This window comes from Nematostella vectensis, chromosome 8 (assembly GCF_932526225.1).
Source record: "Nematostella vectensis chromosome 8, jaNemVect1.1, whole genome shotgun sequence".
NCBI classification, from domain to species: domain Eukaryota; kingdom Metazoa; phylum Cnidaria; class Anthozoa; order Actiniaria; family Edwardsiidae; genus Nematostella; species Nematostella vectensis.
This window is the reverse complement of record NC_064041.1, coordinates 12,467,297-12,491,824: the sequence shown is the minus strand read 5'-3', so window position 1 is coordinate 12,491,824 and position 24,528 is coordinate 12,467,297. Positions and strand designations below refer to the sequence as shown.

General features: G+C 47.6%; 1 protein-coding gene, 1 long non-coding RNA gene, 19 other non-coding genes and 2 pseudogenes across 21 annotated transcripts; 14 read left to right on the top strand and 9 right to left on the bottom strand.

Annotated features, from left to right (window-relative positions):
• Positions 1–2,741: 2,741 nt before the first annotated feature.
• LOC116613807 (piggyBac transposable element-derived protein 4-like) lies at positions 2,742–3,539 on the bottom strand. Its single transcript, XM_032374254.2, has one exon. It carries the CDS (start codon positions 3,537–3,539, stop codon positions 2,742–2,744), a length of 798 nt encoding a protein of 265 aa, XP_032230145.2.
• Positions 3,540–5,330: 1,791 nt separating this feature from the next.
• Positions 5,331–7,305, bottom strand: LOC5499228. The gene is made up of 2 exons (XR_007312512.1): positions 7,085–7,305; positions 5,331–5,980 (listed from the first exon to the last, which is right to left on the bottom strand). It is a non-coding gene; the product is annotated as an uncharacterized LOC5499228 (long non-coding RNA).
• Positions 7,306–7,972: 667 nt separating this feature from the next.
• Positions 7,973–8,091, bottom strand: LOC116605041. The gene has a single exon (XR_004294244.1). It is a non-coding gene; the product is annotated as a 5S ribosomal RNA (ribosomal RNA).
• A 257-nt stretch (positions 8,092–8,348) lies between these two features.
• LOC116613827 lies at positions 8,349–8,541 on the top strand. Its single transcript, XR_004294249.2, has one exon. It is a non-coding gene; the product is annotated as a U2 spliceosomal RNA (small nuclear RNA).
• Positions 8,542–8,734: 193 nt separating this feature from the next.
• On the top strand, positions 8,735–8,900 carry LOC116613826. Its single transcript, XR_004294248.2, has one exon. It is a non-coding gene; the product is annotated as a U1 spliceosomal RNA (small nuclear RNA).
• Positions 8,901–9,673: 773 nt separating this feature from the next.
• LOC116613824 lies at positions 9,674–9,792 on the bottom strand. The gene has a single exon (XR_004294246.1). It is a non-coding gene; the product is annotated as a 5S ribosomal RNA (ribosomal RNA).
• A 257-nt stretch (positions 9,793–10,049) lies between these two features.
• On the top strand, positions 10,050–10,242 carry LOC116613823. The gene has a single exon (XR_004294245.1). It is a non-coding gene; the product is annotated as a U2 spliceosomal RNA (small nuclear RNA).
• Positions 10,243–10,435: 193 nt separating this feature from the next.
• On the top strand, positions 10,436–10,601 carry LOC116613825. Its single transcript, XR_004294247.2, has one exon. It is a non-coding gene; the product is annotated as a U1 spliceosomal RNA (small nuclear RNA).
• Positions 10,602–11,374: 773 nt separating this feature from the next.
• On the bottom strand, positions 11,375–11,493 carry LOC125571063. The gene has a single exon (XR_007313375.1). It is a non-coding gene; the product is annotated as a 5S ribosomal RNA (ribosomal RNA).
• Positions 11,494–11,750: 257 nt separating this feature from the next.
• Positions 11,751–11,943, top strand: LOC125570778. Its single transcript, XR_007313103.1, has one exon. It is a non-coding gene; the product is annotated as a U2 spliceosomal RNA (small nuclear RNA).
• A 193-nt stretch (positions 11,944–12,136) lies between these two features.
• On the top strand, positions 12,137–12,302 carry LOC125570461. The gene has a single exon (XR_007312788.1). It is a non-coding gene; the product is annotated as a U1 spliceosomal RNA (small nuclear RNA).
• A 773-nt stretch (positions 12,303–13,075) lies between these two features.
• LOC125571061 lies at positions 13,076–13,194 on the bottom strand. Its single transcript, XR_007313373.1, has one exon. It is a non-coding gene; the product is annotated as a 5S ribosomal RNA (ribosomal RNA).
• A 257-nt stretch (positions 13,195–13,451) lies between these two features.
• On the top strand, positions 13,452–13,644 carry LOC125570777. Its single transcript, XR_007313102.1, has one exon. It is a non-coding gene; the product is annotated as a U2 spliceosomal RNA (small nuclear RNA).
• Positions 13,645–13,837: 193 nt separating this feature from the next.
• On the top strand, positions 13,838–14,003 carry LOC125570467. The gene has a single exon (XR_007312794.1). It is a non-coding gene; the product is annotated as a U1 spliceosomal RNA (small nuclear RNA).
• Positions 14,004–14,776: 773 nt separating this feature from the next.
• On the bottom strand, positions 14,777–14,895 carry LOC116605555. Its single transcript, XR_007313372.1, has one exon. It is a non-coding gene; the product is annotated as a 5S ribosomal RNA (ribosomal RNA).
• A 257-nt stretch (positions 14,896–15,152) lies between these two features.
• Positions 15,153–15,276, top strand: LOC116605556 (annotated as a pseudogene).
• Positions 15,277–20,799: 5,523 nt separating this feature from the next.
• On the top strand, positions 20,800–21,005 carry LOC125570795 (annotated as a pseudogene).
• Positions 21,006–21,198: 193 nt separating this feature from the next.
• On the top strand, positions 21,199–21,364 carry LOC125570460. The gene has a single exon (XR_007312787.1). It is a non-coding gene; the product is annotated as a U1 spliceosomal RNA (small nuclear RNA).
• Positions 21,365–22,137: 773 nt separating this feature from the next.
• LOC125571060 lies at positions 22,138–22,256 on the bottom strand. Its single transcript, XR_007313371.1, has one exon. It is a non-coding gene; the product is annotated as a 5S ribosomal RNA (ribosomal RNA).
• Positions 22,257–22,513: 257 nt separating this feature from the next.
• LOC125570776 lies at positions 22,514–22,706 on the top strand. Its single transcript, XR_007313101.1, has one exon. It is a non-coding gene; the product is annotated as a U2 spliceosomal RNA (small nuclear RNA).
• A 193-nt stretch (positions 22,707–22,899) lies between these two features.
• LOC125570456 lies at positions 22,900–23,065 on the top strand. Its single transcript, XR_007312783.1, has one exon. It is a non-coding gene; the product is annotated as a U1 spliceosomal RNA (small nuclear RNA).
• A 772-nt stretch (positions 23,066–23,837) lies between these two features.
• LOC125571059 lies at positions 23,838–23,956 on the bottom strand. The gene has a single exon (XR_007313370.1). It is a non-coding gene; the product is annotated as a 5S ribosomal RNA (ribosomal RNA).
• Positions 23,957–24,213: 257 nt separating this feature from the next.
• Positions 24,214–24,406, top strand: LOC125570775. The gene has a single exon (XR_007313100.1). It is a non-coding gene; the product is annotated as a U2 spliceosomal RNA (small nuclear RNA).
• The last annotated feature ends 122 nt before the right edge of the window (positions 24,407–24,528 follow it).

Sequence of the window (24,528 nt, the reverse complement as noted above, 5' to 3'; positions counted from 1 at the left end):
GGGGGAGGGGAGAGGCTCGAACCAACTCACGAAAAGCACAGCTCGCAAAGCGAGGCTGCGCTGGAAGAGGGCTTCGCCAGGCAGAGAAGATAATTCTTGTCCACTGGGCATGCGCTGTCGGTATTGGAAGACGCTCTTCAAACTGTAAACTCCAGAACTTCGCTACTTGACTTGATCAACCTGAAAAAACAAGAAGACAACGACACAGGAGATCACGGTAAACCTCCCGCGTCAGGTAAGAATGAGATGCCGATGAAAACGGAGACATGTGTTCGGGGCACGGAGTTGGGCCTGAGCTCGAGGTGGCGGCCTCTAAGGTCCAGGCCGGATGAGGTTGCGAGGAGGGTCTCTTCCTCAGTTGTGAAGGTGACGTCTATGGCTTTGCCACCCGGTGCCAGTGACGCGCCAACTAGCTGGCGCTTATCCTTCAGGGCACGAAGAACGTCTGGCACGGATATGTTGGCTCCGGCTGGCAGATCTACGCGCGCGGTTGTGAAGTTTTGCGGTACTTCTGTGGTGTTGTGGTGGCCACGTGCTGCTTGAGTGATGTCAGTGATGCAGTTGAAGTCCCCTTCAATAATGTTATAGTTTTTAATTGCTAGGTATGGGTCTAGGTTTAAATAGAATTGTTTTCTTTCTGTATCTGTTCTTGGTGCATATATGTTCGTAATGCATAGTGTCTGGTCTTCTAGTTCTATGGTAATGTTGATCACGCGTCCTGTGGTGTCGCGTTTGGTTTGTGTGAGATTATTATCCAGCCGTGGATTTAGCAGTATTGCGGCACCCCGTGCTGAGTTCGTCCCGTTGCTAAAATAAATATCTCCGTTCCATTCACGCAGAATATCGTCTTGTATCTCGTCAGTCCAGTGGGTTTCTTGTATTAGAATTATGTCGTATCTATTTCGTCTAAGTGAGCTAAAAGTTGTCGCGCGCCTGTCTTGTGATCTCAGCCCGTGTGAGTTAATTGAAACTAAGCTAGGCATTGTTATTGCTAAGATAAAAAATAAAAAAGGTTACAGTTCGTTTAGGATCCATTATTCATTTTTTGATTGGTTTTACCGTTTTTCCCTGCTTGTGTAGGTTTCATTCCGCCTTGGCTGGTTTTCTTTCGCCGGTGGCTTACTACGGTGTATTCCTGGTTGGAGTCTGTTGTTGTGGTATCGTGCATTCTCTTTTGTCCTGTCGCCTTGCTCTCTTCGCCCATCTCATCGTCTTGTGTCTCGTCCTCGTCTGTTGGTGTGAATAATGTTGGTGTGTTCTGAGTACCCAGTTCTGAGTCCTCCTCGGTGTTCATGTTCTGTGCGTATTCGGTGTTTTCTCCGGCGCTTGTGTTCGCTTCGTCCGTGCTTGTATTCCGCTTCGGTGCTTTCTGTTCATTTGTGTTGGTAGTCTCGTCGTGTTTGGGGCAGTCAAAGCTGATATGCCCCCGTTCTTTGCATTTACGGCACTCTATATTCGGGCATTTTCTTCTTGTGTGTCCGAAATCAGAGCACTCCATACAATATAATTGTTGGTTGGAGTGAATGATTCGGCACCATTCGTCGTCGATCTTGAGGGAATAGGGAATGGATGCGTTATTCAAAACCATCTTTACCAGCCTATTCCCGTTCTCCAGGCCCTCTAGCTCGTGTCCGACCTTGTAATTTAGTCTTATTACATCGCTTTTAATCTCTCCGTGCTTTCTTAACCCTTTATAGCCTAGGTATCAAATTCTAGGGGTGGGTCCTGTGCCTAGGCCAAAATGGCTGACAGCATTAAAATATCAACATGGTCAAGGCAATTGGCATTTTAATGTATTTATATTGCTTGAAATGCTACAAGAAAATTTATACTTTGACTTAGATAAGCAACAATTACATTTTAGAACTTAAAAGCAAAATGCAATGTGCATCGCGCTCACGAAAAATCTTTGAAATTGGGCATAAGCATGAAAATTGATAAAATATTTACATCATATCTCAATAAAACATCTCTAAATGCTTAAAATACGAACATTTAAATGATATATGTTACAATGTTGAATTGGTTAATCAATGGTCTCCTAAAACTGGTTATTCAAGCTATATAAGTTGCGGTAAAAGACATATTTACAAGCAATGTTCTGTTCATGTATTTGAACTTCGCGCGCCATTGTCGCATTGGTTCACTGCTACTTGATGTGGTATGGTTCGAAGCACCCAACGCACAGCGTAACCTCGCAGCCCCAGGTTGATCTCTTCCTCTCATTTCTCTCGGCACAGTTAACACACCGATTTATCGTTACTTTCACTGGAAAGTGCGATTCCCCTGAGGCTTCCATCTCGTCTGCGGCACGCTTTCTCTTTCGTGACGAGAAGTTAGCGATCAATTGCTCGATGAGTTCCAGGCGAAAATCGAGCTGTGATATTTTGTTGTGGCTTCTAGAGTTTTGATATAGAATGAAGGCATTCACAGCTGCTGTCTCCATCAGAAAAAAGGCGAGATAGCGGTACCAGCGTCGGGACTTTATCGGGATTCGGTCGTCATTGCGCTTTTGGTCTGCATAATCTACTCCCCCCATGTATTTGTTGTAAACAACGACACACGGGGGAGCGCTTACTTAAACAAACTCCCGTCTCTGTTCTTTCGGTTGACAGTGTCCTGGCCGATCGGTTAGGCATTTGTCGAGAGAAAGAAAACCTTTCTTTTGTCCTGCCATACACATGCATTCACTCCTGATTTCTGCATCACTTTGCTCTCCCCTCGCTTCAACTTGAACGTGTTCAGTTCCTTCGGTGGAAAGTTCCTCCACAACTCTTCTGCCGAGGCCGAGCTTCTTGGCCTTGTTGTGGTTTGCCAGTGTAGACCTGGAAGCGTGACACGTAGTGCGTAATGGAGTCCGCACGAATCCAAACCTTGATGCCACGCTTCACAGGCTTCATCGGCATGTACTGCTTATAGGCAAGCCGTCCCTTAAATTTAACAAGGCCCTCGTCGATCGCATTCTCCCTGTTTGGCTTATACTGGACGAGAAAACTTTCTCCAAGCTTTGTTATAAGTGGCCGGATGAGGTGAAGCTTGTCGTGCTCGGGATGACCGCGTGGCTTTGCCGTTGCAGAGTTGTTGTAATGAAGATACTGTGTGATTTTTAGGTATCTATCTCTTGGCATGACATCCTTGATCTTCTTGACCGAAAGGAATTCATTCTTTGACCAATAGTGCCGTTCAGAGGGGACGGATTTGATACCTTGAAGAAAGCGTATTCCGAAGTATGCACAAAGTTCGTCCTTCGTTGTTGCGTACCACTTCGGGTCGCTCACAATCCTCGTCTTTTGCGCGGCATTACGGTTAGTCTCAAGGACTATTTCTTCGGGAATCTCGTCTGTGAAGAGGAGCTTGAAAAAGTCTAAAGCCCCTGCCACTGCTGGTAGTTGTGCTGTTGGACCAATATCCTCGGTAAACGGAGAGACATTGATTTCGGTGACAGAATATGTCCACTCCGCGTTAGCTTCTTCACGTTCCTCGTCGCTCTCTTCACTCGTCGCTCTCTTCACTCTCGCTTGCCTCCTCCTCGTCCTCATCCACTGAAATATCACTATCTGCTTCTTCTATAGCCATATCAGGCTCATCCTGACGTATTTCTTCTTCTGTAAATCCTGTAAACTCGCTATCACTGTCGCTCTCTTCAAATATATCGTACACGGAACTCGCCATTTTCTCACACGTTGTAAAGCTTTGAATTAAAAAAATCCTCGTGGGTCCTCTGAAGCATGTTGTGTTACATTCCATGCATCAAATTAAAGCTTATTCAATGCTCTGATTGGATAAAATACAAAGGCCCTCATAGCTGTCATTATTTTACCAATAACATCGCTTGACTGGATGCTTTTGTTTTAGGCCACTGGAGTGGCCTACGTCTACATAGGCCCTAAGGCCCATAATCGAGACACTTGTGTAGTATCCTCGAGGCGGGTGACACGCCACGTGTTGCGACTCGATGTCGAAGCCTTCTTCGATGAGCCGTTCAACTAGTGATTCTTCTTTTAGCTCTACCAAAAAATCCCCAACTTTCAGTTCTTGAATTACGTTTATCTTCCCTTCCCCGATTTCTTTGATAAGAGCCTGTTTGATTTCTCCCAAGGCCGGGGATCCTTGGGTCTTGAAGACTAGGGATCTGGCCCGGCGATCCGCGGCCATGGCGGTCTTCACGTCGTGGGTCCTCTGAAGCATGTTGTGTTACATTCCATGCATCAAATTAAAGCTTATTCAATGCTCTGATTGGATAAAATACAAAGGACCTCATAGCTGTCATTATTTTACCAATAACATCGCTTGACTGGATGCTTTTGTTTTAGGCCACTGGAGTGGCCTACGTCTACATAGGCCCTAAGGCCCATAATCGAGACACTTGTGTAGTATCCTCGAGGCAGGTGACACGCCATGTGTTGCGACTCGAGGTCGAAGCCTTCTTCGATGAGCCGTTCTACTAGTGATTCTTCTTTTAGCTCTACCAAAAAATCCCCAACTTTCAGTTCTTGAATTACGTTTATCTTCCCTTCCCCGATTTCTTTGAATGCTTTTGTTTTAGGCCACTGTAGTGGCCTACAGGCGTTCCCTCGTAAGACCACTGGAGTGGCCTACGTCTACATAGGCCCTAAGGCCCATAATCGAGACACTTGTGTAGTATCCTCGAGGCGGGTGACACGCCACGTGTTGCGACTCGATGTCGAAGCCTTCTTCGATGAGCCGTTCTACTAGTGATTCTTCTTTTAGCTCTACCAAAAAATCCCCAACTTTCAGTTCTTGAATTACGTTTATCTTCCCTTCCCCGATTTCTTTGAATGCTTTTGTTTTAGGCCACTGTAGTGGCCTACAGGCGTTCCCTCGTAAGACCACTGGAGTGGCCTACGTCTACATAGGCCCTAAGGCCCATAATCGAGACACTTGTGTAGTATCCTCGAGGCGGGTGACACGCCACGTGTTGCGACTCGATGTCGAAGCCTTCTTCGATGAGCCGTTCTACTAGTGATTCTTCTTTTAGCTCTACCAAAAAATCCCCAACTTTCAGTTCTTGAATTACGTTTATCTTCCCTTCCCCGATTTCTTTGAATGCTTTTGTTTTAGGCCACTGTAGTGGCCTACAGGCGTTCCCTCGTAAGACCACTGGAGTGGCCTACGTCTACATAGGCCCTAAGGCCCATAATCGAGACACTTGTGTAGTATCCTCGAGGCGGGTGACACGCCACGTGTTGCGACTCGATGTCGAAGCCTTCTTCGATGAGCCGTTCAACTAGTGATTCTTCTTTTAGCTCTACCAAAAAATCCCCACATTTCAGTTCTTGAATTACGTTTATCTTCCCTTCCCCGATTTCTTTGATAAGAGCCTGTTTGATTTCTCCCAAGGCCGGGGATCCTTGGGTCTTGAAGACTAGGGATCTGGCCCGGCGATCCGCGGCAACGACAGGCTAACGTTCCAGGCCTTTTATTGCCTCTAGAAGCCGCTGGATAGTTTGATTGCAGTTTCTGGTCAATTTTAAAAAGATTGGATGCATCCGGGGCGGGAAAAAACAAAAGATATAAAAGGATTCTAGTTTTCGTTGCCATGGCAACGGCGGTAGAAGCATCAACTGGTTGTTGAAAAGTAGCGAAAAAATAACAAAATTGCTATAAAACATACCCTGAAAGTTAGGGAAATTAAAGTTAGATAGTTAAAGAATTGATTTTTGTTAAAAATGAAAAATCGACCTTCTGAGGGTAATTTAAGTTAACCGCCGCCTTAAGGACTTGACCTGTCCAGGGGCTTTTTGGTAATTGCCATCTTTGCTGTTTCTGCTTCTGATGCATGGTGTTCTCGGTTTCCCCTTAAGGCAGCTCCAGGCTTGGTGCCCCCTTTTTTTTTTCTCCCTGGCTTTCCCTTTGGTAGGGTAATATTGTGTTCCCGCTCGTACTGCCTTCTCTCATTTCTGCTGGCAGTATGAGCATCGTTAAGGAACCGCTCCTCTATTTTCTTTGCCCATATTTGCTAAAAATTCAGAAAAATACTGTCAGTAACTAAAAAAAAAAACGAAAAAAGGAACCAATTGTTAGGTATGTAGTGACATTTGAAAAAAGTTAGTTTTTAGAATTTTTAACAAGAAATAACGAATATGATTAGAGTTAACCACTTAATTAATTTTTAGAACACTCACTCGGCAGGTTGCCCCGGATACCACAATTGAATTGGGAAAGAACGCAGTCGCATAGTGCGTGGAACGTCTCTCATCATCTTCATCTCGATGTTCTGATATTTCTGATCCTTCTCCCTGGACACGACAATCCCCTCACCGTAGAGACGCCCTCTTTTTTGCTAATCTCAGGAAGTAGGCTGAGGAGGTCTCCCCTTCTTCAATCCACCGAGCCCACGAGCGAACTGATATATCATATTTTTGCTTTGAATCTTAGGGAAAGATTGGGGAGGGGGCTTGTTTGGAAATGTTTGCTCTAAAGGGGGGGTTATTGGTGGGGGGGGGGGGGCAAGTTTAAAAGAATTTCCTGCTAGAACCAATAAGAGTCTACAGACTTTTTTGAATTAACAAAGTTTAATTTAGAGTATGTTTCATACCTCTCAATGTCGACAAGAACATTTTGTCTCCTTTTGGGGAAAGTGGAATCCATTAAGGCGGGGGTTAACCTAAACTTTAGTCATTGAGGATATGTTGCACTTGTGGGCTTATAACTTTTTAATTATTTATTCAAAGTATAGCAAACTATACATTTTTGGAAAGCTTAGATAACAAGGATAACAAATAATATATTAATAATATTCTGTGGATTATTGTAATTTGAAACCGTGCATTTTTATTGGTCACATGCTGTGAACCACCTAACCAGCTTCAAAAAATGTTTTGATCATAATGATAGAAGATATATAAAAAACCTTTATGTTTTCTAATACACTACAGAGTAAAGAGTGTTTTAAATCTAAAAATTTGGTTACATTTTCTCATTTTTATTTTAAAGGCCAAATTAACATTGAAAAACAAAAAAGGTTAAAATCGTTCCTTTTGCTTCAATAAAAAAACCTATCGCTTAAAACACAGATCACATCAACTAACAGATTCCCTGAAAATTTGAAGCAGATACATACCGCATCTTGTGTTTTTCAATGGACCTGGACCACAGAACTTGGGCTCCTTCTGCCTCCATTGCTGGCGAACTTCCTGTGAAGTTTGCGTCACACTCTCCCTTGGCCATATGCTCTGCCCTCCACTCCTCAAACTCCTCGACATTCTCATCACACTTGTTCAAATAGAGCTCACACTTTAAGCATTTTTTGTTCAGGACGTAGCTATCGAGGACCTCACCAGTGTCCAGCGAACAACTTGCTCTCACATTACCGTCATGGTGGGCAGAGGCTTTAGTCGTGTTTGGTCTGCATTCTAGCGGTGTTTTTGCGATGAAACGAGCGAAGGTGAGCTGTGTTTTGATCAGTTGTTGCTAACCGGCGATGAAAGTTCAGTGCGACTGTTTCGTCACTAAAATAGAACAGTGGAATACGCGCGCTGCTTTGCAACCTTCGCGCTTTATTCTAGTGAGTGAAAACATGATCTCGAAAAGCATTTATTTGGACAAGGTTTACGCTATGAATGGCATCTCAGCTTGTATGAGATGTGAGCTGAGTAATGTTCGTGTTCACTCGCGGTGTAAACGCGCGACCAATGCGATAATACTGCGCACTTTCTCTCATAGTATTTTACTGCATTGAGAGACATTTCCTATGCGAGTACTAACGCTCTCACAGGCTTTCACAATCCACTAATCTGATCGCTTGTAATATTATGACTCTACTTGAATCTGCTGAACGTTTGCGAACGTTTACGACCGCGATTTTGATTACAATACGGTCGCTGAGTATGCCTGAATTGTCTATAGATCGAGTTGAGAACGCATACAACTGAGGGATTTCTTTAGCTTAGACAATGATCAACCTGCACTGACTTTTTCTTTATAGTTTAGAAAAAAAATGAAAAAGAAATGCCTACAGCACGCGGTATTCCCAGGCGGTCACCCATCCAAGTACTAACCGCGCCCAATCGAGCTTAACTTCGGTGATCGGACGAGAACCGGTGTTTTCTCGATGGTATGGCCGTAGACGAAAGATCTCGGTGATATTTTAGACTTTTATAGCGGTGCGGTGAGAACGTACGCACGCACTAGCGCGGTAAAAATGTCTCATTGCACTCGCAAAGACGGTGTATCAAGCGAATACTGCTCGTACGTGATAGCACTACGTTCATGACTGATCATCACATGTGATCTTAGGAGGCAGAAGGGCCTAAAACCGAGTCCGTCACCCACATGGCGGAGGCCTAGAATGATAAACGCTCCATGTAGTCCGAGCCATATTCTGCATCGCTTCTCGGCCTTTTGGCTAAGATCAAGTGTAGTATCTGTTCTTATCAGCTTAATATCTGATACGCTGCTCATTGAGTAGCTCATATATTAAACTGATTTTTGGAAACTAGCTGTGGAATAAGCGGCTTGCTGCGTCCCAGCCACGGGTTGTCTCGGTATTGCACTACCTCCGAGTACGGCCCCCTTCCCTTTCGGGAAGACACATTCAAGCAACACCTCGAGCATCATTTACGTGCTGTTCATGCGAGCTATAGCGGGAGAGATCAATAAGAGACAGGATCGTCATTAAGACGACGGGTCATAATCACCGCGATGCACCGTTCCCACATGGAGGATGAAATCAGCCGGGGACAGTCGGTGTACAGGGACGCCAAATAAACTCATACTTACCTGACGCGGGAGGTTTACCGTGATCACCAAGGCGGTCCTCTCAGGGTGAGGCCCTCTCATTGCACTTCGATTGGGTTGACCCCTGCGATTACCCCAAATGTGGGTAACTCGAGCGTATAATTTCTGGTAGTGGGGACCTGCGTTCGCGCTAGTCCCCGAACAATACGAATCAAGTGTAATCACAACACAATCACAACGAGCGACTCGTGAAGCACGGACTTCACACCGCTTGTAATCAGTCAACTATTGTAAAAATTTTAACTTCTAATAGCGAACAAGTTGCTCTCACATTACCGTCATGGTGGGCAGAGGCTTTAGTCGTGTTTGGTCTGCATTCTAGCGGTGTTTTTGCGATGAAACGAGCGAAGGTGAGCTGTGTTTTGATCAGTTGTTGCTAACCGGCGATGAAAGTTCAGTGCGACTGTTTCGTCACTAAAATAGAACAGTGGAATACGCGCGCTGCTTTGCAACCTTCGCGCTTTATTCTAGTGAGTGAAAACATGATCTCGAAAAGCATTTATTTGGACAAGCTTTACGCTATGAATGGCATCTCAGCTTGTATGAGATGTGAGCTGAGTAATGTTCGTGTTCACTCGCGGTGTAAACGCGCGACCAATGCGATAATACTGCGCACTTTCTCTCATAGTATTTTACTGCATTGAGAGACATTTCCTATGCGAGTACTAACGCTCTTACAGGCTTTCACAATCCACTGATCTGATCGCTTGTAATATTATGACTCTACTTGAATCTGCTGAACGTTTGCGAACGTTTACGACCGCGATTTTGATTACAATACGGTCGCTGAGTATGCCTGAATTGTCTATAGATCGAGTTGAGAACGCATACAACTGAGGCATTTCTTTAGCTTAGACAATGATCAACCTGCACTAACTTTTTCTTTATAGTTTAGAAAAAAATGAAAAAGAAATGCCTACAGCACGCGGTATTCCCAGGCGGTCACCCATCCAAGTACTAACCGCGCACAATCGAGCTTAACTTCGGTGATCGGACGAGAACCGGTGTTTTCTCGATGGTATGGCCGTAGACGAAAGATCTCGGTGATATTTTAGACTTTTATAGCGGTGCGGTGAGAACGTACGCACGCACTAGCGCGGTAAAAATGTCTCATTGCACTCGCAAAGACGGTGTATCAAGCGAATACTGCTCGTACGTGATAGCACTACGTTCATGACTGATCATCACATGTGATCTGAGGAGGCAGAAGGGCCTAAAACCGAGTCCGTCACCCACATGGCGGAGGCCTAGAATGATAAACGCTCCATGTAGTCCGAGCCATATTCTGCATCGCTTCTCGGCCTTTTGGCTAAGATCAAGTGTAGTATCTGTTCTTATCAGCTTAATATCTGATACGCTGCTCATTGAGTAGCTCATATATTAAACTGATTTTTGGAAACTGGCTGTGGAATAAGCGGCTTGCTGCGTCCCAGCCACGGGTTGTCTCGGTATTGCACTACCTCCGAGTACGGCCCCCTTCCCTTTCGGGAAGACACATTTAAGCAACACCTCGAGCATCATTTACGTGCTGTTCATGCGAGCTATAGCGGGAGGGATCAATAAGAGACAGGATCGTCATTAAGACGACGGGTCATAATCACCGCGATGCACCGTTCCCACATGGAGGATGAAATCAGCCGGGGACAGTCGGTGTACAGGGACGCCAAATAAACTCATACTTACCTGACGCGGGAGGTTTACCGTGATCACCAAGGCGGTCCTCTCAGGGTGAGGCCCTCTCATTACACTTCGATTGGGTTGACCCCTGCGATTACCCCAAATGTGGGTAACTCGAGCGTATAATTTCTGGTAGTGGGGACCTGCGTTCGCGCTAGTCCCCGAACAATACGAATCAAGTGTAATCACAACACAATCACAACGAGCGACTCGTGAAGCACGGACTTCACACCGCTTGTAATCAGTCAACTATTGTAAAAGTTTTAACTTCTAATAGCGAACAAGTTGCTCTCACATTACCGTCATGGTGGGCAGAGGCTTTAGTCGTGTTTGGTCTGCATTCTAGCGGTGTTTTTGCGATGAAACGAGCGAAGGTGAGCTGTGTTTTGATCAGTTGTTGCTAACCGGCGATGAAAGTTCAGTGCGACTGTTTCGTCACTAAAATAGAACAGTGGAATACGCGCGCTGCTTTGCAACCTTCGCGCTTTATTCTAGTGAGTGAAAACATGATCTCGAAAAGCATTTATTTGGACAAGCTTTACGCTATGAATGGCATCTCAGCTTGTATGAGATGTGAGCTGAGTAATGTTCGTGTTCACTCGCGGTGTAAACGCGCGACCAATGCGATAATACTGCGCACTTTCTCTCATAGTATTTTACTGCATTGAGAGACATTTCCTATGCGAGTACTAACGCTCTTACAGGCTTTCACAATCCACTGATCTGATCGCTTGTAATATTATGACTCTACTTGAATCTGCTGAACGTTTGCGAACGTTTACGACCGCGATTTTGATTACAATACGGTCGCTGAGTATGCCTGAATTGTCTATAGATCGAGTTGAGAACGCATACAACTGAGGCATTTCTTTAGCTTAGACAATGATCAACCTGCACTAACTTTTTCTTTATAGTTTAGAAAAAAATGAAAAAGAAATGCCTACAGCACGCGGTATTCCCAGGCGGTCACCCATCCAAGTACTAACCGCGCCCAATCGAGCTTAACTTCGGTGATCGGACGAGAACCGGTGTTTTCTCGATGGTATGGCCGTAGACGAAAGATCTCGGTGATATTTTAGACTTTTATAGCGGTGCGGTGAGAACGTACGCACGCACTAGCGCGGTAAAAATGTCTCATTGCACTCGCAAAGACGGTGTATCAAGCGAATACTGCTCGTACGTGATAGCACTACGTTCATGACTGATCATCACATGTGATCTTAGGAGGCAGAAGGGCCTAAAACCGAGTCCGTCACCCACATGGCGGAGGCCTAGAATGATAAACGCTCCATGTAGTCCGAGCCATATTCTGCATCGCTTCTCGGCCTTTTGGCTAAGATCAAGTGTAGTATCTGTTCTTATCAGCTTAATATCTGATACGCTGCTCATTGAGTAGCTCATATATTAAACTGATTTTTGGAAACTGGCTGTGGAATAAGCGGCTTGCTGCGTCCCAGCCACGGGTTGTCTCGGTATTGCACTACCTCCGAGTACGGCCCCCTTCCCTTTCGGGAAGACACATTTAAGCAACACCTCGAGCATCATTTACGTGCTGTTCATGCGAGCTATAGCGGGAGGGATCAATAAGAGACAGGATCGTCATTAAGACGACGGGTCATAATCACCGCGATGCACCGTTCCCACATGGAGGATGAAATCAGCCGGGGACAGTCGGTGTACAGGGACGCCAAATAAACTCATACTTACCTGGCGCGGGGGGTTTACCGTGATCACCAAGGCGGTCCTCTCAGGGTGAGGCCCTCTCATTGCACTTCGATTGGGTTGACCCCTGCGATTACCCCAAATGTGGGTAACTCGAGCGTATAATTTCTGGTAGTGGGGACCTGCGTTCGCGCTAGTCCCCGAACAATACGAATCAAGTGTAATCACAACACAATCACAACGAGCGACTCGTGAAGCACGGACTTCACACCGCTTGTAATCAGTCAACTATTGTAAAAATTTTAACTTCTAATAGCGAACAAGTTGCTCTCACATTACCGTCATGGTGGGCAGAGGCTTTAGTCGTGTTTGGTCTGCATTCTAGCGGTGTTTTTGCGATGAAACGAGCGTAGGTGAGCTGTGTTTTGATCAGTTGTTGCTAACCGGCGATGAAAGTTCAGTGCGACTGTTTCGTCACTAAAATAGAACAGTGGAATACGCGCGCTGCTTTGCAACCTTCGCGCTTTATTCTAGTGAGTGAAAACATGATCTCGAAAAGCATTTATTTGGACAAGCTTTACGCTATGAATGGCATCTCAGCTTGTATGAGATGTGAGCTGAGTAATGTTCGTGTTCACTCGCGGTGTAAACGCGCGACCAATGCGATAATACTGCGCACTTTCTCTCATAGTATTTTACTGCATTGAGAGACATTTCCTATGCGAGTACTAACGCTCTTACAGGCTTTCACAATCCACTGATCTGATCGCTTGTAATATTATGACTCTACTTGAATCTGCTGAACGTTTGCGAACGTTTACGACCGCGATTTTGATTACAATACGGTCGCTGAGTATGCCTGAATTGTCTATAGATCGAGTTGAGAACGCATACAACTGAGGCATTTCTTTAGCTTAGACAATGATCAACCTGCACTAACTTTTTCTTTATAGTTTAGAAAAAAATGAAAAAGAAATGCCTACAGCACGCGGTATTCCCAGGCGGTCACCCATCCAAGTACTAACCGCGCCCAATCGAGCTTAACTTCGGTGATCGGACGAGAACCGGTGTTTTCTCGATGGTATGGCCGTAGACGAAAGATCTCGGTGATATTTTAGACTTTTATAGCGGTGCGGTGAGAACGTACGCACGCACTAGCGCGGTAAAAATGTCTCATTGCACTCGCAAAGACGGTGTATCAAGCGAATACTGCTCGTACGTGATAGCACTACGTTCATGACTGATCATCACATGTGATCTTAGGAGGCAGAAGGGCCTAAAACCGAGTCCGTCACCCACATGGCGGAGGCCTAGAATGATAAACGCTCCATGTAGTCCGAGCCATATTCTGCATCGCTTCTCGGCCTTTTGGCTAAGATCAAGTGTAGTATCTGTTCTTATCAGCTTAATATCTGATACGCTGCTCATTGAGTAGCTCATATATTAAACTGATTTTTGGAAACTGGCTGTGGAATAAGCGGCTTGCTGCGTCCCAGCCACGGGTTGTCTCGGTATTGCACTACCTCCGAGTACGGCCCCCTTCCCTTTCGGGAAGACACATTTAAGCAACACCTCGAGCATCATTTACGTGCTGTTCATGCGAGCTATAGCGGGAGGGATCAATAAGAGACAGGATCGTCATTAAGACGACGGGTCATAATCACCGCGATGCACCGTTCCCACATGGAGGATGAAATCAGCCGGGGACAGTCGGTGTACAGGGACGCCAAATAAACTCATACTTACCTGACGCGGGAGGTTTACCGTGATCACCAAGGCGGTCCTCTCAGGGTGAGGCCCTCTCATTACACTTCGATTGGGTTGACCCCTGCGATTACCCCAAATGTGGGTAACTCGAGCGTATAATTTCTGGTAGTGGGGACCTGCGTTCGCGCTAGTCCCCGAACAATACGAATCAAGTGTAATCACAACACAATCACAACGAGCGACTCGTGAAGCACGGACTTCACACCGCTTGTAATCAGTCAACTATTGTAAAAGTTTTAACTTCTAATAGCGAACAAGTTGCTCTCACATTACCGTCATGGTGGGCAGAGGCTTTAGTCGTGTTTGGTCTGCATTCTAGCGGTGTTTTTGCGATGAAACGAGCGAAGGTGAGCTGTGTTTTGATCAGTTGTTGCTAACCGGCGATGAAAGTTCAGTGCGACTGTTTCGTCACTAAAATAGAACAGTGGAATACGCGCGCTGCTTTGCAACCTTCGCGCTTTATTCTAGTGAGTGAAAACATGATCTCGAAAAGCATTTATTTGGACAAGCTTTACGCTATGAATGGCATCTCAGCTTGTATGAGATGTGAGCTGAGTAATGTTCGTGTTCACTCGCGGTGTAAACGCGCGACCAATGCGATAATACTGCGCACTTTCTCTCATAGTATTTTACTGCATTGAGAGACATTTCCTATGCGAGTACTAACGCTCTTACAGGCTTTCACAATCCACTGATCTGATCGCTTGTAATATTATGACTCTACTTGAATCTGCTGAACGTTTGCGAACGTTTACGACCGCGATTTTGATTACAATACGGTCGCTGAGTATGCCTGAATTGTCTATAGATCGAGTTGAGAACGCATACAACTGAGGCATTTCTTTAGCTTAGACAATGATCAACCTGCACTAACTTTTTCTTTATAGTTTAGAAAAAAATGAAAAAGAAATGCCTACAGCACGCGGTATTCCCAGGCGGTCACCCATCCAAGTACTAACCGCGCCCAATCGAGCTTAACTTCGGTGATCGGACGAGAACCGGTGTTTTCTCGATGGTATGGCCGTAGACGAAAGATCTCGGTGATATTTTAGACTTTTATAGCGGTGCGGTGAGAACGTACGCACGCACTAGCGCGGTAAAAATGTCTCATTGCACTCGCAAAGACGGTGTATCAAGCGAATACTGCTCGTACGTGATAGCACTACGTTCATGACTGATCATCACATGTGATCTTAGGAGGCAGAAGGGCCTAAAACCGAGTCCGTCACCCACATGGCGGAGGCCTAGAATGATAAACGCTCCATGTAGTCCGAGCCATATTCTGCATCGCTTCTCGGCCTTTTGGCTAAGATCAAGTGTAGTATCTGTTCTTATCGACCGAAGACGAGTGTAAGCCTCGGGTTTGAAGGTTAGATAGGAATAGACGAGGGTCTTCCCGTATAAGCCTCCTCGGCGTGGGAAAACCCGGATTACGTAATCACGTAAACACGTGTTTCGTTCTCTGGGGTTCTCCACGATATTGCGCTTGACCTAGAGAAACCTGCTGCCATCAGGGCCTGCCAGGACCGCACCCACAACTGTGGGGGCCCTTCGGACCACGCCCTGACCACGCCCATCCAAATTTGTCACGCCCACCAAAATGGAAGAAGAACTGCCAAGGAACAGGTCCACGCCCTCTGCCACACCCTTGGCCACGCCCATGGCCACGCCCCCCGAATTTGACCGGGAGGTACCTCTGAGTCCGGAAAACCACACCCAGGACCACACCCACGGCCACGGCCACGCCCATCCACAGAACAGTGGGGAGCGCAAAAGCTACTCTCAAGCAGCACGTGGCCACCAGAACACCACAGAAGTACCGCAAGACTTCACAACCGCGCGCGTAGATCTGCCAGCCGGAGCCAACATATCCGTGCCTGACGTTCTTCGTGCCCTAAAAGATAAGCACCAGCTAGTCGGTGCGTCACTGGCACCGGGTGGCAAAGCCATAGACGTCACCTTCACAACCGAGGAAGAAACCCTCCTCGCAACCTCATCCGGCCTGGATCTTGGAGGCCGCCACCTCGAGCTCAGGCCCATCTCCGTGTGCCGAACCCATGTCTCCGTTTTCGTCGGCATCTCATTCCCGGACGATGCTTTCCGGACCGTGATGTCGCAATTCGGAGATGTTTACTCCATTGACCGGCTCTATTGGAAGGAGCCTGATCTCAAAGATTTTGAGAACGGCGTTAGACGCGTGGTTTACCAGTCGCTCTCACGCCAAATCCCCGCCAGGCTGACGGTGCAGGGTTACTCACTCGGCTTCCGGTACACCGGCCAACCTCCAAGCTGCGTGCGCTGCTCACAGATCGGGCACTACGTCAAAGAGTGCCCTAGGCCTCGCCGACGCCCTCATCGCCGTCGTCGAGAAGAACTCACCACCGAACAGGAGCGCATGCAGTGCGCGCAGGAGGAGGAGACACTCCCACCACTATCGCCGGATCTGCCGCTACCGACAGAGACGGCCTCTGACCGCGAAAAGGACCAGGACGAGGCAGCTGCCCCCGCAACAGCGCAAGAGCACACAATCTCCGAGGATTCCCTTGTACCAACAGAGTCCTCCCCAAAGACCGGCACCGAGGAACCCTCCCCGAAGACCGGAGAGAAAAGACCACCCGGTCTTCACTTAACAGACTCTCCCCCGCGAAAGGAAAGTCGAGCTGGAAGTCGTGCTGAAAACGAGCGGGCTTTCGTAAAGGATCTCAAATCAGACGCCCGCAGAATCGCGGGAGTGGACTCAAGCTCTCGACTGGACGCACTCGCCCTCTTTCTCCAGCACAAGCACGGTGACTACACGCACCAAAAGCTGCGACTCGCTGGATACGCAGCACAGAGCGAACTCCGCACCCGCTGGGAGAACCTGAAGGGGGAGCAGCGTGCTAAACAGCGTTTTGACAAGCTCTACCGACAACAATTCCAACACCTCTACGAGGGTAAAGATGTGCATCATTAATCTTAACCTCATGTTTATGTTAATCTATTTTTGTTTCACAATGGCGTTCTCGGTTTGCACGATTAACGTCAATGGCATCCACGAGGCGCCTAAACGTGAAAAAGTTTTTAGTGCGCTTCGCAGCATGAACTGCGATGTTGCGTTCGTGCAGGAGACCCACATTTCAACTGCCATGGAAGAGCAGCATTGGGAAAAGGAGTGGGGGGGACCGGCTTATTGGAGCTGTGGGTCTCCTCACGCACGTGGCGTCGGAGTGCTGTTTAAGCCGTCCTTTAATTTCAAGTTTGTGAGCCTCAAACGGGATACTGAGGGCAGGTTCCTCAGCGTCCTCATTGAGGTAAACAAAACGCGCTTCTCTTTGAACAACCTTTATGCTCCGAATCTCCCGGCAGAGAGAGTCGCCTTTTACGGAAATCTTTGGCGGCTCTCTCACCCGGGGGTACCCGCCATCATCGGAGGCGATTTTAATTGTGTAAGTAACATAGCCCTAGACAAATGGGGGGGTAGCGCGCTTAGCGGTACATTAGGATACCCTGCTTTACATACCTTCCTTGAACGTTTCCGGGTCTTAGACCTCTATCGATCGCACTCACCATTGGGTACGGCAGTAACTTATATCACGCCTGATCGCAGGGTGGGAACACGGATCGATCGTATCTACGCCCCGGAACCTTTCATGCAGGGGGGGTCTTGTACCGTCAGGCCATTCCCTTTCTCAGACCACGCAGCCGTACATGCGCGCCTCACAATCCCCGACATCGAGCCAGCAGGGAGAGGTGTATGGAAATTTAATGTCTCTGTCCTGCAGAACGGGGACTTTCGCAAAAGCGTTCGCGCCTTCTGGCCCTCGTGGCAGCAGAAACGACCCCAGTTCCCAGACCGCCGGGTCTGGTGGGATTTGGGAAAATTTCACCTAAAGCGTCTTGCGATAGCCGCGTCCGTGCGTCTTTCCAAAGAAAAGCGACAGCACATTGCCACCCTAGAGCGGGAATACCAACGCCTAAACACGCGCGGTGCTGACGTCTCTCGCCTCCGTGCTATAAAGCAGGAGCTAGAAGACGCACAGACCCGCGTGTTAGAAGGGGTTAAAGTCCGCTCTAGAGCACAATGGCTTGAGGAAGGGGAAAAACCCACCCGGTATTTCTTCGGCCTAGAGAGCAACAATCGCACCAAACACACCATCACCGAGCTTCACACCTCCAGCGGACGTACAGCCTCAAACACCTCAGACATCTTGGCTGCGGTGCGCGAGTTTTACACCACGCTTTACACCGCTGAAACAACAGACCCTGAGGCTCAGGATTCCTTGCTCTCTAGGCTGGACGCTCGCCTTTCCGAGGAGGAGAGGTCTTCACTTGAATCCCCTTTATCTGAGGCTGAGTGCCGTGAGGCCCTCACCCAGATGAAGAGGAACAAGACCCCCGGAGACGACGGTCTCCCAGCCGAGTTCTATCTCCGCTTCTGGGATTTAGTGGGGTGTGATCTGGTGGATACTTTAAATAGTGGCTACGATTATACCCACCTCTCTGAATCCCAGACGCGGAGCATACTCTCGTTGCTCTTTAAAAAGGGGGATAGACTTCTCCTCAAGAACTGGCGCCCAATCTCGCTACTAAACGTAGATTACAAGATTGGCGCAAAAGCACTGGCAAACAGGCTGAAACCCGTACTCGCGTCAGTTCTTTCTCCTGATCAGACATGCGGGGTGCCGGGACGAAGCATCTTCGAGAACAACTTCCTAATCAGGGATATTCTCGACTATGCCGAAACTAAACGACTTCCCGGTGCCCTCATTGCACTTGATCAGGAAAAAGCTTTTGATAGAGTGGACAGAGATTTTCTCGATCGCGTTCTCGAGAAAATGAATTTCGGGCCTGTTTTTAGGCGCTGGATTAAGACTCTGTACAACGGCAGTAAAGCCTCGGTATGTAATAACGGCTGGCTCACGAGCTTCTTCCCCCTACAGCGCGGCGTCCGCCAAGGTTGCCCCCTTAGCCCCATGCTCTACTGCCTTTGTGCAGAGGTTCTGGGGAACGCGATCAGGAAAGACCCCCAGGTCACTGGTCTTCATCTTCCCCAGTCAAAAGCGACGGTTAAAACAACTCAGTACGCCGACGACACGACCCTCCTGCTGCGAGACTCTTACTCTATACGCAGGGCTTTCGCGCTAATTGGTACATACGAACGCGCTTCCGGAGCAAAGCTCAATGCCACGAAATCCGAAGGTCTCTGGATCGGTTCCTCTCGAGGATCTGACCAGACTCCGGTGGATATTAAGTGGCAGAGAGACAAGCTCCATATCCTTGGAATCTGGCACGGGTTTGGAGACCTGACCGAGTTTAACTGGGCACCTCGCGTAGAAAAACTCGAAAAAACCCTCACCTTGTGGCGCAGCCGGACTCTATCCCTGAAAGGCAAAGTTCTAATAACCAATGTGCTCGGGATGAGCAAACTCTGGTACACAGCCAGTGTGCTGAGAATGCCCCCTCCTGTAGCCACAAAGGTGAACAAACTTGTCTGGGATTTCGTCTGGTCTGGTAAGACCCCCCAGGTTAGCAGAGAAAAGTGCGTGCAACCGCGAGAAAAGGGAGGCCTGGCGGCCATCCACATTCAGTCAAAGGTGAAATCCCTGCAGCTGAAATGGATTGCACAAGTGGCTAACCCTGACAATAAGGCTCCATGGGCAAACCTAGCGCGCTATTGGACTAGCCGCAAGCTCGGTATCCGTAAGGAGTGGAATTGGCTGAAAGGCAATTCCGCTCCGGTCGCGGCGCCTGGCAAACGACCCAGGGTCTATGACGATCTCCTCCAGGCCATGGCGGAGATCAAGCCTTGGCTAGCTTCCGCTCCCCTCCGAACGCTGAAGGTTAAAAACATCTACTCGGAGTTTGTAGCACTCCTCCCCAATTCATGCAAAGCTCAACAGACGTGGGAAGACAGACTGCGACTGCCAGGGATTCCCTGGTCCTCAGTCTGGCGGAACACATACGGCGGGCTGAGCACGAATTGGGAGAGCGACCTGCTGTGGAAGATCCGCCACCGCGTGGTTCGCACAGCGAGTTTCCTCACTAGCCACATGCACTGCACGTTTTCGCCGAACTGCCACCGCTGTGGCAGGACCGAGACATTAAAGCACCTGTTTTTATCTTGCGACTTTGCGACGCGGGTCTGGGACTGGGCATTTCCTATAGCTGAGCGGATTAACGCTACTCCCCTAACCCGTAATGTTAACACTGTCATCCTTACTCTTGGACTATCCACAGCTAAGGGTGACAAGAGCAAAACTAACTTAGTGGTGTACATCTTTAAACTCATACTATGGTGTCTGTGGACTGCAAGGAACACTTCTCTATTCGAGAAGAGACAAGCAGAAATAGTCAGTGTAGCTAAATATAAGATCAGAGAGAGGATAGAGAGGGACGCGGCCGTCCTCGGCCCTCTTGCCGCGTATAGCAGCTGGGGCATCAATGATGTCCTCTGCTGCTGGCGGGGCGAGGCCCTCTCTGTCCTCGTATAGCACACAATAAAACCGGGTAACCCAGGGCAACTCGCCCCGGGCCCCATCGCATTACTTTTCCTTCCCTTGCCTATCGCTGTCCACTTAATTGTGCGCATGGCGATCTGGCTACCCCCCTCTTTTCCACCACTGTCCACTTAATTGTAAGCACGGTGGCTGGAGAAACATCAATACCCCCTCCGCCCCTCACTGTCCTCCCACCTGTGGAAACAGCGAGGAGGCCAACATGTATCCAATGTACAACTCCAAATATATAATGCCATAAGCGGTGAAATAAACCGCGTGAACAATGGGAGGAGCGAGGCTTCCGGGGGGAATTACGCCTCTGTCGTGCAAGAGCCGGAGAGGCGGATTTCTCCCGGGATCCCTCTCTCCTCCAAAACTACACATTATCGATATTGTCAAAACAAACCATTGTAATCAAGATTAGATATAGTCCTCAACTGGATTTAAAGATTGTATAATAGATTTGATTTATTGTAAATAAACTATTCAAATACAAAAAAAAAAAGTATCTGTTCTTATCAGCTTAATATCTGATACGCTGCTCATTGAGTAGCTCATATATTAAACTGATTTTTGGAAACTGGCTGTGGAATAAGCGGCTTGCTGCGTCCCAGCCACGGGTTGTCTCGGTATTGCACTACCTCCGAGTACGGCCCCCTTCCCTTTCGGGAAGACACATTTAAGCAACACCTCGAGCATCATTTACGTGCTGTTCATGCGAGCTATAGCGGGAGGGATCAATAAGAGACAGGATCGTCATTAAGACGACGGGTCATAATCACCGCGATGCACCGTTCCCACATGGAGGATGAAATCAGCCGGGGACAGTCGGTGTACAGGGACGCCAAATAAACTCATACTTACCTGGCGCGGGGGGTTTACCGTGATCACCAAGGCGGTCCTCTCAGGGTGAGGCCCTCTCATTGCACTTCGATTGGGTTGACCCCTGCGATTACCCCAAATGTGGGTAACTCGAGCGTATAATTTCTGGTAGTGGGGACCTGCGTTCGCGCTAGTCCCCGAACAATACGAATCAAGTGTAATCACAACACAATCACAACGAGCGACTCGTGAAGCACGGACTTCACACCGCTTGTAATCAGTCAACTATTGTAAAAATTTTAACTTCTAATAGCGAACAAGTTGCTCTCACATTACCGTCATGGTGGGCAGAGGCTTTAGTCGTGTTTGGTCTGCATTCTAGCGGTGTTTTTGCGATGAAACGAGCGTAGGTGAGCTGTGTTTTGATCAGTTGTTGCTAACCGGCGATGAAAGTTCAGTGCGACTGTTTCGTCACTAAAATAGAACAGTGGAATACGCGCGCTGCTTTGCAACCTTCGCGCTTTATTCTAGTGAGTGAAAACATGATCTCGAAAAGCATTTATTTGGACAAGCTTTACGCTATGAATGGCATCTCAGCTTGTATGAGATGTGAGCTGAGTAATGTTCGTGTTCACTCGCGGTGTAAACGCGCGACCAATGCGATAATACTGCGCACTTTCTCTCATAGTATTTTACTGCATTGAGAGACATTTCCTATGCGAGTACTAACGCTCTTACAGGCTTTCACAATCCACTGATCTGATCGCTTGTAATATTATGACTCTACTTGAATCTGCTGAACGTTTGCGAACGTTTACGACCGCGATTTTGATTACAATACGGTCGCTGAGTATGCCTGAATTGTCTATAGATCGAGTTGAGAACGCATACAACTGAGGCATTTCTTTAGCTTAGACAATGATCAACCTGCACTAACTTTTTCTTTATAGTTTAGAAAAAAATGAAAAAGAAATGCCTACAGCACGCGGTATTCCCAGGCGGTCACCCATCCAAGTACTAACCGCGCCCAATCGAGCTTAACTTCGGTGATCGGACGAGAACCGGTGTTTTCTCGATGGTATGGCCGTAGACGAAAGATCTCGGTGATATTTTAGACTTTTATAGCGGTGCGGTGAGAACGTACGCACGCACTAGCGCGGTAAAAATGTCTCATTGCACTCGCAAAGACGGTGTATCAAGCGAATACTGCTCGTACGTGATAGCACTACGTTCATGACTGATCATCACATGTGATCTTAGGAGGCAGAAGGGCCTAAAACCGAGTCCGTCACCCACATGGCGGAGGCCTAGAATGATAAACGCTCCATGTAGTCCGAGCCAGATTCTGCATCGCTTCTCGGCCTTTTGGCTAAGATCAAGTGTAGTATCTGTTCTTATCAGCTTAATATCTGATACGCTGCTCATTGAGTAGCTCATATATTAAACTGATTTTTGGAAACTGGCTGTGGAATAAGCGGCTTGCTGCGTCCCAGCCACGGGTTGTCTCGGTATTGCACTACCTCCGAGTACGGCCCCCTTCCCTTTCGGGAAGACACATTCAAGCAACACCTCGAGCATCATTTACGTGCTGTTCATGCGAGCTATAGCGGGAGAGATCAATAAGAGACAGGATCGTCATTAAGACGACGGGTCATAATCACCGCGATGCACCGTTCCCACATGGAGGATGAAATCAGCCGGGGACAGTCGGTGTACAGGGACGCCAAATAAACTCATACTTACCTGACGCGGGAGGTTTACCGTGATCACCAAGGCGGTCCTCTCAGGGTGAGGCCCTCTCATTGCACTTCGATTGGGTTGACCCCTGCGATTACCCCAAATGTGGGTAACTCGAGCGTATAATTTCTGGTAGTGGGGACCTGCGTTCGCGCTAGTCCCCGAACAATACGAATCAAGTGTAATCACAACACAATCACAACGAGCGACTCGAGAGCACGGACTTCACACCGCTTGTAATCAGTCAACTATTGTAAAATTTCTAACTTCTAATAGCGAACAACTTGCTCTCACATTACCGTCATGGTGGGCAGAGGCTTTAGTCGTGTTTGGTCTGCATTCTAGCGGTGTTTTTGCGATGAAACGAGCGAAGGTGAGCTGTGTTTTGATCAGTTGTTGCTAACCGGCGATGAAAGTTCAGTGCGACTGTTTCGTCACTAAAATAGAACAGTGGAATACGCGCGCTGCTTTGCAACCTTCGCGCTTTATTCTAGTGAGTGAAAACATGATCTCGAAAAGCATTTATTTGGACAAGGTTTACGCTATGAATGGCATCTCAGCTTGTATGAGATGTGAGCTGAGTAATGTTCGTGTTCACTCGCGGTGTAAACGCGCGACCAATGCGATAATACTGCGCACTTTCTCTCATAGTATTTTACTGCATTGAGAGACATTTCCTATGCGAGTACTAACGCTCTTACAGGCTTTCACAATCCACTGATCTGATCGCTTGTAATATTATGACTCTACTTGAATCTGCTGAACGTTTGCGAACGTTTACGACCGCGATTTTGATTACAATACGGTCGCTGAGTATGCCTGAATTGTCTATAGATCGAGTTGAGAACGCATACAACTGAGGCATTTCTTTAGCTTAGACAATGATCAACCTGCACTAACTTTTTCTTTATAGTTTAGAAAAAAATGAAAAAGAAATGCCTACAGCACGCGGTATTCCCAGGCGGTCACCCATCCAAGTACTAACCGCGCCCAATCGAGCTTAACTTCGGTGATCGGACGAGAACCGGTGTTTTCTCGATGGTATGGCCGTAGACGAAAGATCTCGGTGATATTTTAGACTTTTATAGCGGTGCGGTGAGAACGTACGCACGCACTAGCGCGGTAAAAATGTCTCATTGCACTCGCAAAGACGGTGTATCAAGCGAATACTGCTCGTACGTGATAGCACTACGTTCATGACTGATCATCACATGTGATCTTAGGAGGCAGAAGGGCCTAAAACCGAGTCCGTCACCCACATGGCGGAGGCCTAGAATGATAAACGCTCCATGTAGTCCGAGCCAGATTCTGCATCGCTTCTCGGCCTTTTGGCTAAGATCAAGTGTAGTATCTGTTCTTATCAGCTTAATATCTGATACGCTGCTCATTGAGTAGCTCATATATTAAACTGATTTTTGGAAACTGGCTGTGGAATAAGCGGCTTGCTGCGTCCCAGCCACGGGTTGTCTCGGTATTGCACTACCTCCGAGTACGGCCCCCTTCCCTTTCGGGAAGACACATTCAAGCAACACCTCGAGCATCATTTACGTGCTGTTCATGCGAGCTATAGCGGGAGAGATCAATAAGAGACAGGATCGTCATTAAGACGACGGGTCATAATCACCGC